The following is a 19,092-nucleotide window of genomic DNA, read 5'->3' on the forward strand; positions in this document are numbered from 1 at the left end:
CTCTGGTTTAAGTCCCACCTGCTCCGGAAGTATGTCACAACCTCCCTGAAGAGATTAGTTTAAAGAAAACCAATTTCCATTACGTACAGTGGCAGTATCCCTACCTCTGGGCCAATGGTGCTGGATTCAAGTCCCACCTGATCCAAATGATTGTCAGGACAAGTCTGAAAAGATGGATTTTTTAAAAAATCTAATTTCCACTGTGAACTTAGCACCCCAATGTTCAAGTTCAGGTTGAAACTATTCACTCAGCAGTTGTAATCAAAATCAAGAAGCATTTTTTCTAAGTAGCAAATAGTGAGTGCTTGTGATTTCTCTTCACAAGTTTACTTTGGGATTGAATAAGCCATAGTCAAAGCACTAGATTAACTTTAAATGAACTGAAGATGCAAAAAATACTCTTCTCGACTATATCAGCCTCTAATTATTAGTGGGTGTATTAATTCTACCCATGTCACTTCAACTGTATCTTTTGGTAGCTGCACTGAATAGTAAGAAATGTTAATATTTTTAGTGTGATATATAGAATAATTTGAACCTACAGTGTTCAATGTGGGAACAACTTCACTGCTAAATTCAGGAAGAAAGTGCAGATTAGTTTGTTTTATAAATCTTATTCTTCCTGAAGAAATTTAACTCATTAGATTTGAGTGACCTTAGTTTTCTAGATTTTGCCCAGTTTGAAAGATTTTTTTTTTTTAAAAGTTATAAACAAAATATAATTTTAGTTACTCTTTCCTTTCCATGTTTCAGGTGAGCGTGGATCTCTCAGTCATGGTTCTATTGTAGATGGACGGTTTGAAGGGTTTGTCCAGACCCACCAGGGCACTTTCTACGTTGAACCAGCAGAGCGATACATTAAAAACAGAAAGCCACCTTTTCATTCTGTGATCTACCATGAAGATGATATTAGTAAGTATTTTCTTATTTTATGTAAAACTTGTTTGAGGGACAATAATTGTTTTCTTTACCTGTTTTGCAGCACAAAATAGTGGCAACGGTTAAGAAACAAATCTCACTCATTTGCCTAAAAAGGGCCTAAGACTTACGGAGTTAAGGCTGAAGGGCCTAAATTGAGGATTTATTCTCTTAGCTATGGCAGACTAAGGGGTCACAAGTCAGTTTAAAAGATTGTGAAGACTGTCTTTTTACTTTTGTCTATTTTTCAAAGAGAACTGAAATGGGGAAAGACCGGTTTTAAAAACCAAGGATTGCCGCAGCATCAGTGTAGTTTACAAAAGCCAGTAACTTGACACTTAACCATTTGCAAAACTGCTTGATCAAACTGTGGTTGCAAGTGAAGTTTGCTGATGAGGTGGAAATCAAGGTTGGGGGGGCATACAAACAGAGATTCAGCCAGCGACAAGTAGCTGATTAATCTGTGGATGTGCTCAATTATCAATGACAAAGGCCTTCTGTCTACGAACAACTATGGTTTTTGGGTAGCTGGAACACTTCAGGCTGTGAACAAGATATTGAGATGTCATTAAACTCCCACCATCTCAGAAGCTTTCTCTGCAGTTAAAGCCATTTTTAAACTGAGAGAAAAACAGTTTACCTTTCAAAGAACAGTACAGCCCAGGAACAGTCCTTTCGACCCATGGAGCCTGTTCTACCATGTGATGCCTTTCTAAACTGAAAACCTCTTGCCTCTACACGGTCCATATCCTCTCTTCCCTGCCTATTTATGTATCTGTCAAGATGCCTCTTAAATGTTGCTATTCTCTGTGCTTCTACCACTTCCTCTGATCGTGCATACCAGGAACTTAATACGCTGTGATTCTAAAAAAAAAGGAAAACTTGCCCTTTTCATCTCCTTTTAAACTTCCCCCTTTTACCTTCACATATGTCCCTTTGATATTTCTGCCCTGGAAAAAAGACTGCTATCCATTCTATCTATGCAACTCATAATTTTGTAACTTCTGTTAGGGCACCTGTACAAATGAGAACACACCAAGCTTGTCCAATCTCTCCTCATAGTTAATACTCTCCAAAACCAGACAACATCTGCATAAACCTTTTGTCTACCATTTTCAAATCCTTCACAACCTTCTGTTGTGTGGTCGCCAGAACTCCTTCAATTGTTGTAAACTATGACTTTTAATGAATAAGTCATTGTAAATGTCAAATGTCTCTTGCAAACCAGTGAATTCCTCCCAGAGAAAGAAGACCAGTAAGTAGCATTTTGAGATGGATCTGCTGAACAGTGTTCTGTACTTCTTTCCTTCATTTTTACCTCCATACAGAACACGCACGTCGGGTGCCTTTGTATCTGTAAGTATAGTGCAAGGGTGCAGGTGAAGAGCAAATATATCAGATTAGACTTAGCCAGTTAAGTTATATGCTTATGGTTGGTAATTGTTTATCTGCAGATAGTCCATTTACTTGAAATAAATATTAATTCTTAAGTACAGAAACTGGTCCATGCTTTCTATCAGCCTGGGTTTAAAAACCAATAAAATGGGGAATTTGATGACTTGATTGAGCTGTGGACTCCAACACATTGATCCCAATCTCCTTGATAGTTGATCTCCCTGCCTGCCTGCCTATGTTGCCTTGGTGCATACACGTTGATTGTCATGTTGCTCCATGACTGCTGCTTGTGTAAGTTCTGCGATTAGAGAGAAGTGCATACTCTTAACAGGCTATGCTGCCCTATTCTTCCAGTTTGGTTCAGATTGACTATCACTGCAAGATAAACTAAGTTGTGTGATGGCAGTGCAAAAAAATGAATAAGACAAATACTAGGAACTGATGTGTGAAGTCAATATCAAACAGTACTATAAACATAAGAAGAGGCTGTTGAGCATAATCATGTCTTTGCAGATTCTCTGCGAGAACAGATTGGCTAAACGTTCTCTTCTAGGAGAAAGTGAGGACTGCAGATGCTGGAGATCAGAGCTGAAAATGTGTTGCTGGAAAAGCGCAGCAGGTCAGGCAGCATCCAAGGAGCCCTTCAGGAAGGGCTCATGCCCGAAACGTTGATTCTCCTGCTCCTTGGATGCTGCCTTTTCCAGCAACACATTTTCAGCTGTAAACCTTCCCTTCTGTCCATTCTCTGTAGACTTTTTCTTCAGCTGCTTATCTATTGGGTCCATACAATATGAGGGGAAAAGATAAGGGATGGCAGGGTCTGCTGTGCCAACGTCGATATCTGAGCAAAGCAACTGGAGGCTCCAGAAATAAATTGCAACCACAGACGTGACCTTCTATGTCTCCACACTTGAAAGCAACCTGCAATATTTTGGATATTCCAGGGTGCAGATCCAGAGAGCTTACCTGCAGCATTATCAGCAGCAAAGTGACTTCACAAACTGCAAAGTGAAGCTATAATGATGAGTAATGAAGCTGGATCATCTAAGAAGAAACCAAAAATGTGCAACTTCCACACAGAATTGGAAACTGAATATCTATTTGTCATTGTAATTGATAAGAGTATTTGCCTTGTATGTCACCAAAGGGGAATTTGGCGTGACACCACACAGCAATAGATAGTAAATTTAAAGATAGTTTTCCCTTGAACAACATGCTTAAGACCAAGAAAGTTGTTGAGTTAAAAGCTGTTCTGAAAGCTCAACAAATTTTTTTTTTTTTCTAAGCCGACAATAAAAGGTTAGGCCTGTGCTGAAGAATAAATCCAAATTTATCATCTGGCATAACACAATAAATCATTCACAGTTGGCGAAGAAATTAAACAAGCAATGGCTGGCTGCTCACTCTTTTTATTTAAAAAGTTTAAGAGCAATGATGAAATAATAGCAATCTTGAGTGCTTCACTTGGTGCTTCCACAGTAGCAAGGCAAGTGGAACCTTTGAAGACATGTTTTTAAGTAAATACAGCAGGATCTGAAGGACTGTGAATGCTTCTTACTGCACTTTAATGAACACAGCCATGATTCAGCCCAGTTGATTTTTTTTCTGTACATTATTCTTAAGGGCATTGTAAATAAGGAGTATCTTCTCACAGTTCTCCTATTGGAGAACAAGAGGTGAGGGTATCCTCAAGAAATTCGTCAAGAACGTGCTTGAGAAAAGCATTCCAATCATGAAACTGATTTCTATCGCAACGGATGATGAAATTGCACGCTATGTTGCATTTTACAGAAATAGTCTGCTTTTCCTGTCTTTTTGCTAATTGTTGTTGTATGTTCTACTAGCAAGCACTTGCAGGTTAAGTTCGGGACTTTTCTCACGTAATGAAAGTTGTTCTTCAGATTGTAAATGCGATTTGAATGAGCACCCTTCGGCACTGCTTGCTTAAATCCTTCCTTGATACCACTTCTGATGAACTAATCCTTCATGAGAATATAAGATGGTTAAGTCAAATGAAGGTCCAGCAAGATTTATACAATGTCTGTCTGAAATCATCACTTTTTTTCTTCGCTCACTGCACACTTCATTCTTTGAGTTATCAGACAACATGTGTTTGCTCGATATTGGGTTCCTGACAGACATTATGTCAAAACTGAGCGAATGGTATGTGAACTGTCGGGCAAGGACAGAGACTTGGTTTATCTGATCAGGGCTCTGAATGTATCCACAATGAAAATGGGTTTGTGGTCCTCCTGATTTCGGAAATAGTGCAGTAATTCTTAAGTCTGGGTGGAAAAAACCAAAACAAACAAAAAAATGTTCCACCCAGCAATCACCTGTGTGTACCTGCGGATATTATCAGAGAAACTAAACAGGGATTTTAAGCCGCAATTACATGTGATGGACCAAAGGGTCATGTCCCTCAGTACATTCCTTCAAGTAGAAATTGATGTGTTGACTAACAAATTCCATCAGGTATTTGATTTACAAAGCCATAGTAATTATTTGCATCTCAACTCTGTGCAAAATTATATTCAGCTGAAAGTCGCATCCGAGGACAGCCATTTTTTTCATCCTGTGCTGTTCAAGGGAAAGCTTATTTCCTGCACTTATTTCTGTGAGAGAGCGTTTTCCCAAATGAAGATAATGAAATCCAAGTATCTTCCTGCCTCATTTGACTGATTTGTATATGAATATGTCGGAATACAATCCAGCCTTCAAGCACTGGCAGATAATAGTGCAACACGTTACTGCTCTAAGACTTGGTGAGGAGAGGACAAAATGAATAATTATGTATACTTGATATTAGATTTACGTAGCACAAGAAATAAACCATTTATTGTGTTTTCTTCGGGATAGGTCTTAGGTTACAGTTCAAGAAGTGATCTTGTGCTTCAAGAGGTTAGAGAGCACTTGCTGTGGAGCATTGTCTTTTCGACCATCGGTTGTTGGAGTATAAGGAACAGTAGAGTGGCAACTTGGATTATTAAAAGTTGTCCAACCGTCATTCTGCACGGTGGTAGCCAAACTCTTGCCTTCGTCTCCTCTGACTTTTCAGTGTCTTATTGATTTCACTGAGACTTTGGTGCTGAGCACTGCTCTGCTACTTTGAAGTTTATAGCTAATTTTGAAAAATAAATTTCATGGATTGGCTGTGATGTTTGGCAGAAGATGCCTCAGCAATATCCTCTTTTACTTCTGGTTACCATCTGATTTCATTTCCAACGGAAGTCCAGCAATAAACTGACCCACAGTAAGTCAGAGGTAGTGGGCTTGAACTGTAAAGCTTGCATTACTCTCCCAATGAATAAATTGCTTAAGCACTGACCTTACTAGGAAGCATGTTTCTCAGATGCATGGGGCATTTAGAAAATGTTAGTCAAGTGTTCGGAGGCCAACTATTAGTCAGTCAAGGTGTATAAAAAAAAAAATTGATAATATTTCTCCTTTTCACTTTGTCTCTGAAAAGGAAATTGCAGGTTTGATTACACTTTGTAGTAAAGAATACATTATGAGAGATGCTTTCTTTTACATAATGGTCTCATTGAGTTTAGGAGTCGGGAGGTCATGTAGAAGCTCTACTGGACACTGGTTAAGCCACTGTTGGAATATTGTGTGCGCATCTAGTCTCCTTCCTATCGGAAAGATGTGAAACTTGAAAGGGTACAGAAAAGATTTACAAGGATGTTGCCAGGGTTGGAGGATTTGAGCTATAGGGAGAGACTGATTAGGCTGAGGGTGTTTTCCCTGGAGTGTCTGAGGCTGAGAGGGGACCTCGGAGTTTTATAAAATGATGAGGGGCATGGATAGGGTAAATAGATTAGGTCTTTTGCCTGGGGTGGTGCAGTCAAAAACAAGAGGGCATAGGCTTAAGGGAAAGATTTAAATGGAACCTCAGGGGCAATCTTTTCACATGGGTGGTACATGTATGGAATGAGCTGCCAGAGGAAGTGGTGAAGTCTGGTGCAATAACAACATTTGAAAGAACATCTGGATGGATATACAAACAGGAAGGGTTTGGAGGGATGTGGGCCAAATACTGGGAAATGGGACTAGATTAACTTAGGATATTTAAGATGCACTGAACAGTTGAAGATGAATTATGGTTATTGATGATTCATTTTCAAATTGTGCACTTTAATGGTTTTTAAACACAAGATCCATACATTTGTTTCCTGTTTTTAACATTCTACAAGAAAGAAATCCCATATGCTGGAAATACTTCTCAGAGTTTCATGTCATATAAATCAATTAGCCAGCTAAATAGAACAACATAGTTGAAAATATTAATTTGCTACATTAAATACAGCACACTCTGAATCTGCTTTTGTCTTTCACTGACTGCTGAAAGATCAGTATTTAGCAATTCACTCATTGTGTGTGATAAACTTTCATGATTCGTTGTTACTTGTATATCGCAATTCAGAATCTAGTAAGGTTAAGGTTGAGTGTCATTGATTGCAGCTGGTTTTATTCTGTACTTGTCAAAATGGCATTTAATGTATATATGGATTATTCTATCTTTTTTTTCTAAAACAGAAGTTTAGAGGTCTATGTTAACATTTAAACGTGACCTTTTATGAAAAAAGAATTCTGGGCAGCTATCCTGGTATGACATCGTATTTTAACTGCAGTAAATATTTTTTAATAATAATATTGTCTTTGTCTTCAAGTTTCTTTTTGCTCTGAGTAGTATATAATAGATTTTTTGTGAAACCTGTTCTCCTAGTAAGTTAGATGCTGACAGCTTATTAATATTGTCATTGTAGTTGTTTGCTTAACTAACCTTTTGTATTTTGTACTGTCAGAAGTACTGGAATATTTGTCTCAAGATTAGCTTGCTTTCTAAAACTATACCATTGAAGGCTCTATTGCACCACAGAAATAAGCCTACAAACAAAGACTTTGAGAAGGCCATGCTGAGTTTGCAAAACTTGACTGTAATATAGTCCTTTGAGAAAATAAATGATAGAATTATGACATTAATTCTTTATGATATTCTAAAATATCTTGGGCATTCAGTCTTCCGTCTAAAGTACAAAGAAAATCTAAGATTACTTTGTTTCGTGTCTTTGAGGTGTTAACATTTAAAATATCATGTGAATGGAAGCATGAAGTGAGAACTGCGAGAGAAACTCAAGTCTGGCATTATCTTTGGAGAGAGAAACTGAGTTAATGTTTCAAGTCTGCTGTGACTTCACTTAGGAGCTCAAGTTATGAGCAGTCATTTTAATTTGTTTTTATTTCCTCTTCAGATGCTGCCAGACCTGCTGCATTTCTCCAGCATTTTGTGGTTGCTGAAGATTTTTTTTAAATCAGCTTGTATCCACCTACTTCCCTATTCAGCCTTTGCTGTCTGTCAGTCTGCTCCTCCATATCTCCAGTACATGGGAGAACCTGATATATACACATGACGAGCCTCATTGAGAAAATTTAACATGTCACAGTTAACTAAGTGCAGTTCAAAATAAAGCCTGTTTAGATGCAGTAATTTTAAAGGTTCTTAATCAATTTTTGTAAACCAGATGAACGGCAAATACATAAAGTTTGAGAGGTTTTGCTTATTCATTCAGTATAGCTTGGTTCAAATGAGCACTTTATTACAAGAGATTCTCAAGTCATGGCACAGATAGGCAATCCTGCAGCTGTGAGCAAAAATTTAAGATGGTGTTTTCCCTCATTGGTGCCAGGGTCAAGCATGTCTTGAGTGGTTGCAGCATATTGTCATAGGGGAGAGTGAGAAGCCACAGGCTATTGTACACATAGTTAGAGAAAGTTTTGAGGATTTGCAGAATGAGTATAGGCAGTTAGGAAGGAGATTAAAAAGAGAACATCCCAGGTTGTAATCTCTGGATTACTCCTGGAGTCACATGATTGTGAGAATAGAATTAGAAATAGGAAGGTGAGGCAGATTAGTTGCTGGCTCAGGAACTGGTGCAGTGGATAAGGATGTAGATTTTTGAATCCTTGTTATCTCTTCAGGGGCAGAAGAGATCTGTTCTAAAGGGACAGGTTTCACCTGAACTCTAGACGTGTCAATATCCTGGTGGGGAGATTTGCTAGTATTATTTAGGAGCCTTAAACTAGGATGGAGGGGGTGGTTGGTACTAAGTAGTATTGTAAATAGAGAGACAGTTGAGGATGGTTCAGTAGTTGAAAAGAATTACTTAATTAGACAAGGAAGGCAAGAACAAGTCAGAGAATGAAGTTGCTCTGAATAATTAAACTGCTTTCTTTTTCCCAAGGCACGTGGTTTGGCATGTATGGTAGGTAAACTCTGGGCATGGTTGGGAACATGGTACTGGGATATTGTGGATATTATTGAAACATGGCTGAGGGTGGGACAGGACCGGCAGCTCAGTGTTCTGGAGTTTAGATGTTTTGCAAGGATATAAAGGGAGATAAGAGGAGGGGGAGTGGCGTTTTTGATTAGGGAAAATGTTATTACTGTAATTAGAAGATATTTCTGAGGGAGCATTTAATGAAGCTATTTCATTGGACCTCTGAAATAACGGGCTGATCACCTTGGTAGGATTGTACTACAGGCCCCAGTATGAAGTAGAAAACTGAGGAGCAAATATGTACAGAGATCTCAAATATGTGTAAGACCTAATAGAGGTGAAATAGCGGTTTTTAACATTCCAAACATGGACTGGGACTGCCATAGAGTTAAGGACTTGGGTGGCACAGCGGGTCAGACAGCATCTGAGGAGCAGGAAGGTCCATGTTTTGGACCAAATCCCTTTGTCAGGACTGGGGAGGGCACCTCAGAAGTAAATAGAGGGAGAAGGGTGGGGCTGGGGCAAGGGTAGGTAGGATGGTGGATGCAGGTAGGGGTTTATTGTGATAAGTCAATGGGAAGGGTGGAGCAGATAGGAAAATTTGCTTCACCAGTATGTATTTGTACCTACTAGAGAAGGAGCAAAATTTTAATTTCTCTTGGGAAATAAGGCAGGGCAAGTGACTGAAGGGTTAGCACTTTAGATTAGATTAGATTACTTAGTGTGGAAACAGGTCCTTCGGCCCAATAAGCCCACCCATACCCCTACATTTACCCCTTCACCTAACACTACGGGCAATTTAGCATGGCCAATTCACCTGACCTGCACATCTCTGGACTGTGGGAGTAACCGGAGTACCCTCACAGCGCCAGAGACCCAGGTTCAATTCCCGCCACAGGCGACTGACTGTGTGGAGTTTACACATTCTCCCTGTGTCTGTGTGGGTTTCCTATATAGAAGTTTGTAAAGTCAAGAGGAATACAGATAAGGTGAATAACTAAGGTCTTTTCCCCAAGGTAGTGGAGTTCAAAACCAGAGGGTATATTTTTAAGGTTAGAGGATAAAGTTTTAGAAGGATCCTGAGGGGTAACCTTTTCATGTAGAGGATGGCTTGCATGTGGAAGGAACTGTTAGAGGAAGTGGCAGATGCAAATGCAGTTGCAACATTTGACAAGATATTTGGACAGGTACATGAATAGGCAAGGTTTAGAGGGTTATGGGCCAAAAGCAGGCAAATGAAACTAGTTTAGTTTGCGGAACATGTTCGGCATGGACTAGTTGAACCGAAGGGTCTGCTTCTATGCTGTATGACTCTGACTCTCTTCTCACTTGGGAATGTCGAGGTAAGGAATTTTATTGAAGATTCTAAACAAAGCGATCGAAGCAACTTGGTCCAGAAGTTACTGAAATGTTAATAATTGTAGACCTTTTTCAATTTCTCTTGTGTAGGAATACTGCAAATATTTGTTAGGTACCAGGCAACTTAAGTTGTGAATCCCTGAAGGTCAATGGCCCGAGTGTATAAAGGAAAGAAATAGATCTAATGTCATGTTAAATTAACTTTCTGAGCTGCATAACTGGTAAACAAATCTTGGGTATTGGTTCTGCAAAGCAGGGACACAGTGTAGTGAAAGCCTACACTATCAGTGTCTCAATTTCTAGAGTCTTATCCTTAAAATCACAGTACATCACTTCAATGTGGTTTATCACTGTCCTTGTAATAACGTATTCTAAAATTGACTCTGACTATGCCACTTGCCTGGGTTTTAAAAAAAAAAAGTTGGGCTAGTTTTGCATCTCTTTGACTTCTTTACACACCCACAGTCAGATTTTGGAGGCATAATTTGCAATTAATCTCAGTGCACCAACCAGCCTATGATTTGCATTGCAATAAGCTAGCATTCACTTGTGAAACAAAGGCTACATTCTAGCAACTATACGATTATGTTGTCAACAGTAAAAAGAATATGTTTAGTCTTCATTTGCACTGAGTGAGAAAATCATACTCAACACGCCTAATGAGTTTTGAAAATAGGGGAGTTGAGTTTCTATATATACAGATGTGTTTCTGTTGTGCGGGAAGTGTTCTCTGGTTGCTGTTGCATGACGAACAGAAACTGCTGAACACTTTTTTGTTTTTGGAATGAAGATCAGACTGTTTGTTTGCGTTCATAAAGAATGCATGAATATCTATCATCCTGAAGTGAACTATTGTGATTGGGAGAGGAAAATCTAGAAGTATAAAGTATGCGGGTCTTAACTTCACTTTTCTTAATAGGAGCATAAGGTAGAGACCTGCACAGTAATTGCGTTTTCGACATTAATGTACTTAGAATAAATCTACCACGCTAGACAAGAGTGCTAGGTTTTTAGCACCCTTTGCGTAAAACAATTTTCCTGTTTGCACTTCTAAATTTATCTTTAAACTTTGTTACCTAATTCAGTAGGCCTGGCTTTCTACCAAGTCCTATTGGTCGGCAAATAACTTTTTGATGGCTCAAATACAATCGGAGTAGACTGTCGCAGGATGAAAGCATCATGGTTGGTGTTGGAGGCATTGACTTGCATGGTTTATTGTCCAACTGTTGTGTGACAATTAGTTCTTAGAGAATGGAATCCCTTTTTGTTCCAGTCACCATTTTGCACATATGCCACATTTCAACTGCATATACACAATCACTGGAATGCTGCAACCTGGCAAAGCCTGTAATTTTGACGAAGCTGCTTGCTAACTTGTACCTGCTGCACTATGAAGTATTTATTTCATTCTGAATGAATGACAAATGTTCGTTACCTCCTTCGTGCAAGATTGGATGACAGACAACCTGGGGTGTTCCAAATGCCTCCATATCTAGCCTGAAAAGAATACAATTTGCAATATGTTTGGCAGTGCCATTATGGTTTTTATCCTAACTGCACGTGTAGCTTTTGATGTCCTTACGGATGTACAGGACTGGCAAATTCTGTTTCTTGTCAAGATTTGTACAGAAGAATTAGTCCCCACATATCAACAAATGTTGACACTCTTAAATAAACCCACGCAGTGTATAAGATACAAAAAATTGTACAAATGAGCATTGTTTTATTCTACATATGTTTTGATAGGTGTTCATTGTGCTAATGTCTTCACTAATATGGCATCCAAGGCAATGTTCAACCCAGATATGTTTTGCACTATGTTGTTTGGAATAAAAAGCAGAGAGAGAGAGAAAATAATTAGAACACGTTTTACTGCATCTGTATGTCCCACAGTACTTGGCAGCCAATAAAGTAATTTTTTTTCAGTGAAATTGGTTAAGAGCTTGTGATTGAGATATGCCTTTTGAAATAAACAATGGATATTTGAGCTGCTGAGAAGTTGTACATATTTACCAAAGATGTGTTTTGCTGAAGATTGCCTTCAGCTGAGAAGAAGCTCCTTTTCTATCATCTCTGCTTCACACACTCACCTCTGTCCCAACAGAGAAGTTGATAAGGAAGGCTTTAACCAGACTAGATAGTCAGCTACATCCAGTGAACCTGTGTTTTATATTTAGCTTATGTATGTTTACGTGAATGTTGATGTAGTTTTACTTTTTATAGGCTTTTTTAACTCTTATCAGTTTTTGTATAACAAAACTATCTTATTGATTCTTCAGTATAATGGTTAGGTCCACTCATGGAATTGGCCAATACGTCATTTCTAATTCAAATTGATGTTAAATCAAAGTAGGAATATAGAGAAGCCATCCTGTCCCTCACCTGGTCATCACAAGCTAAGTATTGGCTTAATATGATGGGCAACTTTTCTGAACGTTTGTTTTCTTGGAGTGATGTCTGCTGGTATCACCAGCCCAGTCTGTACGTGCATGTGAGCTGGCACAGATTGTTTTTTTTTTTCCTTTTTTTTTCTGTGATTATTTTGACTTTTGGAGTAATCACTGCTTTGTTACATATCGTAAGTTGTAATGAAACCATTGTGGTCTGCCTGTGGTAGTTGTATTTCCAATTAATCTTCTTGCTAAGCTAATTCAAAATCTATCATGTAGTTTGAAAATAGTCATTGATACATCAGAACAAGATGTTGTGGCATATGAGAGAAAAAGTATGTGACGTGTACTTTGATTCATTGCCCATAGGTCATGAATCAAAGATATTTTATTCCGATGGAATCGATCCATTTCAAAAATGAAGGCTTAACAAGGAAGACAACGGGATCGATATGAAATAATGCTTGTCTGTTTGAGGAAATTATCTTTGCACACCCCCACCCCTCAAAAAACAAGGTGCATTCAACTCTTCAGCTGTCCTGCTTTAGTTGGCCCCCACCCACCTTAACTGCCACCTGTTGTTGGAGGTTCTGTTAGTGTTTCAAGACTTAGTGAATAAATGTGATATTAATTCAAAACCACTAAAGTGTGGTGCCCAGTTTATAACTGGAAAAATAATTTAGTACCATTTTACTAAGATCACAAATTTGTCATGAATTCCCCTTCTTTCTTTATAATGTAATATTGTGGGCAGTTTTTCTCCAAACACCACTAATGGTTGTTGTTGTGTCTGGCTTCCCAATATAATGTTCAAAATGTCTCTCTTTCTTATTCATTATATTCTGTTTTTCACTTCAGAATCACCTGAAGTAGATTGTCTTATTTGTTGGTCTATCAGGAGGAACTGTTGCCTTCAACGTTCTTTAAAAAAATTCCATTTTCTCTGTATTCTATAAATTTTGTGTACAATAATACATTGTGAAAGGATATAAAATGGAATCTTATTTCTTCAATTTCCAGATCTGGCATTAGTGTCAAAAATATATTCTTTGCTTACCCTAATTGGAACCTCAGTCTGTTACTACTTTAGCAGTCTAATATCCTGGATACGAATTTTATTGATTTCTTTCATGCTGCAGTTCCTTTTTGCACTGAGAAGCTTTTCTTCCTCAGTTGTCTCGTTTTTACTGTTGTCTTGCTGCACGTATTACATAGAACTATTATATATTGCATTTCCATTTTTTCTCGCAACAATGAACTTGATTTCTAATTTTTAAAGCTGAGGTTTTTTTGGATTATAGATATTGTATCTAAAATATTCCATTTGAACAGTTGTAAATGATAAAAGCTGTTATTAAGAGTTTCTTAAATGTGTATGTGATAGCTGATCATGTTTAGGCCTCAGGTTTTCAATGTTCTTTCAGCTATATGAAAAGAAGTATTTTGCCTGCCATGTTATGGCTGTAAGAGATTTTTTATGGAATTAAGTCCCCTTATGTAAATTGACAATAAGACACAATTTCTTGTCAATGTCAGAAAATTGAATTTTGCTTCAGAGCATTGTCTTATCACAGCTGCCAGGATTCTTTGTTTCTGACTAATTGCATTCCACAAACTTGATGGATTTTGATATGTGAATTTCTGTGCTTGATATGATGAAATGTGCGAAACAATGTAACATGCAGTTTTTGGTACCTGTTGGACATTCCAAGCTCAGGCAGAGAACCAATCCAGCCCAAATAAAGTATTTTGTTAAAATGTTTCTAGGTACTTGCAAGTGAATGGTAGCTGCATAAATAGTCTTGAATCGTGGTTTAAATTCTTGCAAATGTGTGCTTATTATAAAGGGTCTGTGGAGTCAGTCTTGTAGCAGTTTCTTTTTTCGCACAAGGTTTGAAACTAAATTCAATAACCATTCCTAAAATAGTGCTGCAATGTCAATGGTTTGGGAGAGAAATTGCAAGTGGGTTTTGGTTTATGTGCAATGAGTGCTGGATACACCACTATCTTTCCCTCGTCACGGAGGACCTCCAGGAGGTGAAGGGCCAGCAAGCCTCGCTCTTTGCTTCGGAGGCCTCCAAGATAATCTTCCTGTCCAGAGTCCGCTCCGTGGAGCAGGATGAGACATGCTCACGTTTCTTCTTTCAGAAGGTGCACAAAGAGAGCTCCGTGCTCAGCAAACTGAAGGAGGATGATGGCTCGGTAACATCATCTCAGGCTGACATCATGAGGATCAGCAAATCCTTCTATGCCAGTCTATGACTTGAAGCCAACCGACAGCGCGGCCTCCCAGTTGTTCCTGTCTTCTATCACGGAGGTCTTGGACGACGGAACACGAGAGAGGCTGGACTAGCCGCTATCTCTGGATGAGTTGACCAAGGCCCTCGAGCCCTTCGAAAAGAATAAAACTTCCGGAAGCAATGGCTTACCGGTCGAGATCTATTCTGCTCTTTGGAGCTTGATTGGCCAGGACCTGTTGGAGGTGTATGTCAGTATGCTTATGGCAGGTACCATGAGTGAATCCATGAGGAAAGGCATCATCACCCTCATCTACAAGCAGAAGGGGGAGAAGGAAGAAATTAGAAATTGGATACCAATCTCACTGTTAAACACAGACTACAAAATCTTGTCAAAGGTCACCGCCAACCGGGTCAGGTCTGCTCTGGGACTGGTGATCCACCCTGACCAAACCTGTGCTGTACTGGGCAGGAAGATCGCTGAGAGTCTCGCACTCCTCAGGGATACGATTGCCAACGTGCAGGACAGGGGGGTGGACACCTGCCTCATCAACCTGGACCAGGAGAAAGCCTTTGACAGGATATCACATACATATATGAGGGATGTTCTCTCCAAAAAGGGCTTTGGGGAGGGAATCGGTAATTGGATCAGACTGCTCTACACCAAATTTGTCAGTGCAGTCTCAATCAAATGGGTGGGAATCAGATAGACTCCCTTAAGTCATGGAGTCAGGAAGGGCTGCCCGCTCTCTCCTGCCTTGTGTATGTGTTGCATAGAGCCTTTTGACGAATCCATCAGGAAGGATGCGAGCCTGAGAGGGGTGACTATTCCTGACAGTGGGGGCGTGCAGGTTAAGGCCTCCCTGTACATGGATGACGTTGCCATTTTCTGCTTAGATCTGCTGTCCCTCACATACTCATGTGCATCTGTGACCAGTTCGAGCAGGCCTCGGGGGCCAAGGTCAACCGAGGCAAGAGCGAGGCCATGCTCTTTGGGAACTGGGCCGACCAATCCTCTATCCCCTTCACCGTGAGGACCGACCACCTGAAGGTGCTGGGTATTTGGTTTGGTGGGGCTGGGGCGTGCGCCAAGACCTGGGAAGAGCAGATCAGGAAAATGAGGCAGAAACTAGGCAGATAGGTGCAACGGTTGCTCTCCAACGCAGGGAAAAACCTGGTCATCAGGTATGAGGTACTCTTAGTATTGTTATGTGGCACAGGTCTGGCCTATCCCCAGAACCTGTGCCACTGCAGTCACCTGAGCCATTTTCCACTTCATGTGGAAATCAAAGATGTACCGGGTCCAAAGAGCCACAATGTACAAAGACCTGGGCAACAGGGGAAAAAACACGCCCAATGCCACCCTCACCCTGATGGCCCCCTTTTGTGTGTGGCTGCACCAAGTGTCACTGAGGTTCTACCTGTCCCCACTGTTGCGAAGGATGGGCCTGGCCTTGCTGCCGCGGAACGCTCCGAGTAGTTAGACAGTTCCGTACCACCTGTCCTCCTTGGAGAAATTTATGAAGAAAAACACATTTGACCACAAGTCCGTAGTGTCCTTGAGACCCTTCGGGAAAAGGAGAGGGCGGATCCTATTGAGCGGTTCCCTGAGCAGACTGTCCAAGCCATTTGGCAGAATGCCTCGTCGCCAGAACTTTCCAACAAGCACCAAGACATGGCTTGGCTGGTGGTGAGAAGGGATCTGCCTGTGAGATCCTTTATGCACGCTCGGACTCTGCCGCACCGCACGCTGCCTTCGAAGCGGCTGCGGTGGGGACGTGACTGTCTCACACCTCCTTCTGGAATGTGCTTATGCGGAAGAAGTCTGGAGAGGAATGCAGTGGTGTGTCGAGGTTCGTCCCGAGCAGCGCCGTGACACGGGACTCCGTTCTGTACCGCCTCCGTTCCCCAGGACGCACACCGAGACGAACATCAACTGTGCCTGGAGGATCATCAACTCTGTGAAGGATGCTCTCTAGGCGGTCCGAAACCAGTTGATCTTCCAGCTGAAGGAGTTGACCCCGACTGAGTGTTGCAGACTGGCACATTCCAAGGTCCAGGACTACGTGTTGAGGGACGTGCTGAAGCTTGGAGCAGCTGCCGCCAAGGCGCGATGGGGGAAAGACCACCGTGCAATGTCTGCCTGCCTAAGCATAGGGGGCCGACGAAGTTAGAGGGCTCCACTGACCCCCCAGGTAAATATGTGCAGAGTAATCGTACAGACATGTAAATATGAATGATTACTCTGTCTCTGTATGCAAAGAAATGGAATGATTTACATATGTATGGCATGACCAGTTGTACAGATCATCAAAATGTTTTATGAATAAAGTATATTTTTAAAATAAAAAAATCTTTCCCTCAAAAGAAATGGTGGGTTCAGATATACAACAGTTACAAAATTTACATTTCATACATGCATTGTTATAAGTTGTGGCACCAGACACTGGTTCATGCTGGCGTTGTTTATATTTGTGTAGCAGCTTGACGTATGCCTTGAAGTGCAGCTCTTGTTATGCTAATATTGTAAAAGCAAGTGAAAAATTTGTTTTCCTGTGCTATTGACCATTTAAGGAAGGCATGCAAGTGGAATGAAATGCAAAATTTTACATAGTGCTATCCAAGGAAGTCCATCAAATTGTGTCTCCATTTATCATTTTGTTCAGTTATTTAGTTGATTATGTTATGAGGCATATAAGGATGACACTTGGTTGTGATTGCTTGTACTGGGTGTGTTACTGGATGTGTACTTTTTAACACATTAGAGTCAAACAGCAGAGAACAGCTCCTTCAGTTAAGGAGTATCGAGTCAGTTATCCATCCGTTTACACTGTTATTCCTATTTAGAAAAGAGTTGCACATGGTGACATGTTGAATGACCACAGACAAATTACAATATTGTCTCTCCAGATCAATTAATGTGAAAGCTTGTGATTGCATCAAATGCTATTTGTATCAAGAACTTCAAGTTGTTTATAAACCCTTGGAATAGGTTTTAACTACTTAACGTTTTATACCAATACACTGATCATGAGAGAGGATTATATTAGTCCAGTTAGTAATGCAATGGTGTTTACAATGTAGTGGCTACTCCCTTATGTAGTCAAAGAAGAGAACTGCATATAAGTGCAGTATATTTTGGCATATTCTTAAAATGTTGGACATATGGCTGAAGATTGCAAATAAAATCCTGTGGCAAAGTTGAGGGTTTTGTTCCGTTCACTTTGCTGTATGCAGACAGTAACGTATCTCGCTTTCTTCAAAAGATTTCAGAATTTTCTGGTCACAACTGCTTTTGGTTTTTCAACTTAATGTTTTCTTAAGGTAATTATTGATGAAACATGAATTTTATATGACTAGAATGGGTGATGGTATCATCTTTTGGGAGAATAATTTTAAGCATTATGGTCAAGCTATATCTTGTAAGTATGGCTCTGGTGACTCAGCAGGCCCAAGTGTTACTCCGGTATTTTTGCTCATTCTTTTTCTCCAGTCACTTTAGTGAACTTTATTCTCTTAAACAGGTATTTAGAAGTTGGCAGGCTGTGACCAGTGGAGTACCATTAGAAACATTGGTGTGGCCTTGGTATTTACCTCTATATTAATAACTTATATCAATTGTAGAGTCGTAAAGCTGTAGAGCACAGAAACAGTCCTTAGGTCTCTTTTATAGTTGGACCAAACGGGCAACCTTTTCATGCAGAGGGTGGTATGTGTATGGAATGAGCTGCCAGAGGATGTGATGGAGGCTGATACAATTGCAACATTTAAGAGGCTTTTGGATGGGTATATGAATAGGAAGGGTTTGGAGGGATATGGGCCGGGTGCTGGCAGTTGGGACTAGATTGGGTTGGGATATTTGGTCGGCATGAACAGGTTAGACCTGCTTGCGCATTCTGAAACTTGATAGATGGTTCAATCTGTTGAAATCTACTTTTCTCCTTGCAGACCCTGTTTGATATTTTGCGCTGCTCTGCAACTAATATAATATTCTGCTCCTAACTAGTTGAAAATGGGTGAACACACAAGATAGCATTACTGTTTGATGGCATCCTTATACTGTGGCAAACTTGACATTGGTTGTCCTTCTGTTCAAGGATGTCATTTGCTCAGGTTTGCCCGCTACTGCCATGGGTCTTCATGTGATGTGACCGGCTATTAGTCAACCTGCAGATCCTTTCACGGTTAGAATGGATCATGTTGTCCTATCCCCATGTGGAAGTCCTTAAATTGCTATTCGCCTGCACTTGTTTAAACAACTTGTTTGAACTTTTATTTTTTTGGACTGATGCAAACTATGTTTAAAAATATTTTGGCCAGCTGGCCTTCTGGAGATTAAAATCTCTGCAAAGAGAAAGAAATTTGAGAAAACTATTTTATGAGTAATAAACATCTCTATTTATTTATTTATTTATTTATTTATTTATTTATTTATGAATTGCATTACTAAAAGTTGGCTAAATGGGTGGACCCTCTCAAGGTTCAATGCGACAACCGAATTAGATGGTTCTT

The 19,092-nt window shown here is 40.0% G+C and overlaps 1 protein-coding gene across 1 annotated transcript in view; it reads left to right on the plus strand.

The window, feature by feature from the left end:
* The window catches only part of adam10a (ADAM metallopeptidase domain 10a), a 170,143-nt gene that overhangs the window by 92,197 nt on the left and 58,854 nt on the right, over window positions 1-19,092 (plus strand). Inside the window, exon 4 of the mRNA XM_043677449.1 lies at window positions 754-912. Within this exon, the coding sequence (XP_043533384.1) occupies window positions 754-912 (159 nt within the window). The remainder of the gene's footprint in view (window positions 1-753; window positions 913-19,092) is intronic.

This window comes from Chiloscyllium plagiosum, chromosome 36, assembly GCF_004010195.1.
Source record: "Chiloscyllium plagiosum isolate BGI_BamShark_2017 chromosome 36, ASM401019v2, whole genome shotgun sequence".
NCBI lineage: Eukaryota > Metazoa > Chordata > Chondrichthyes > Orectolobiformes > Hemiscylliidae > Chiloscyllium > Chiloscyllium plagiosum.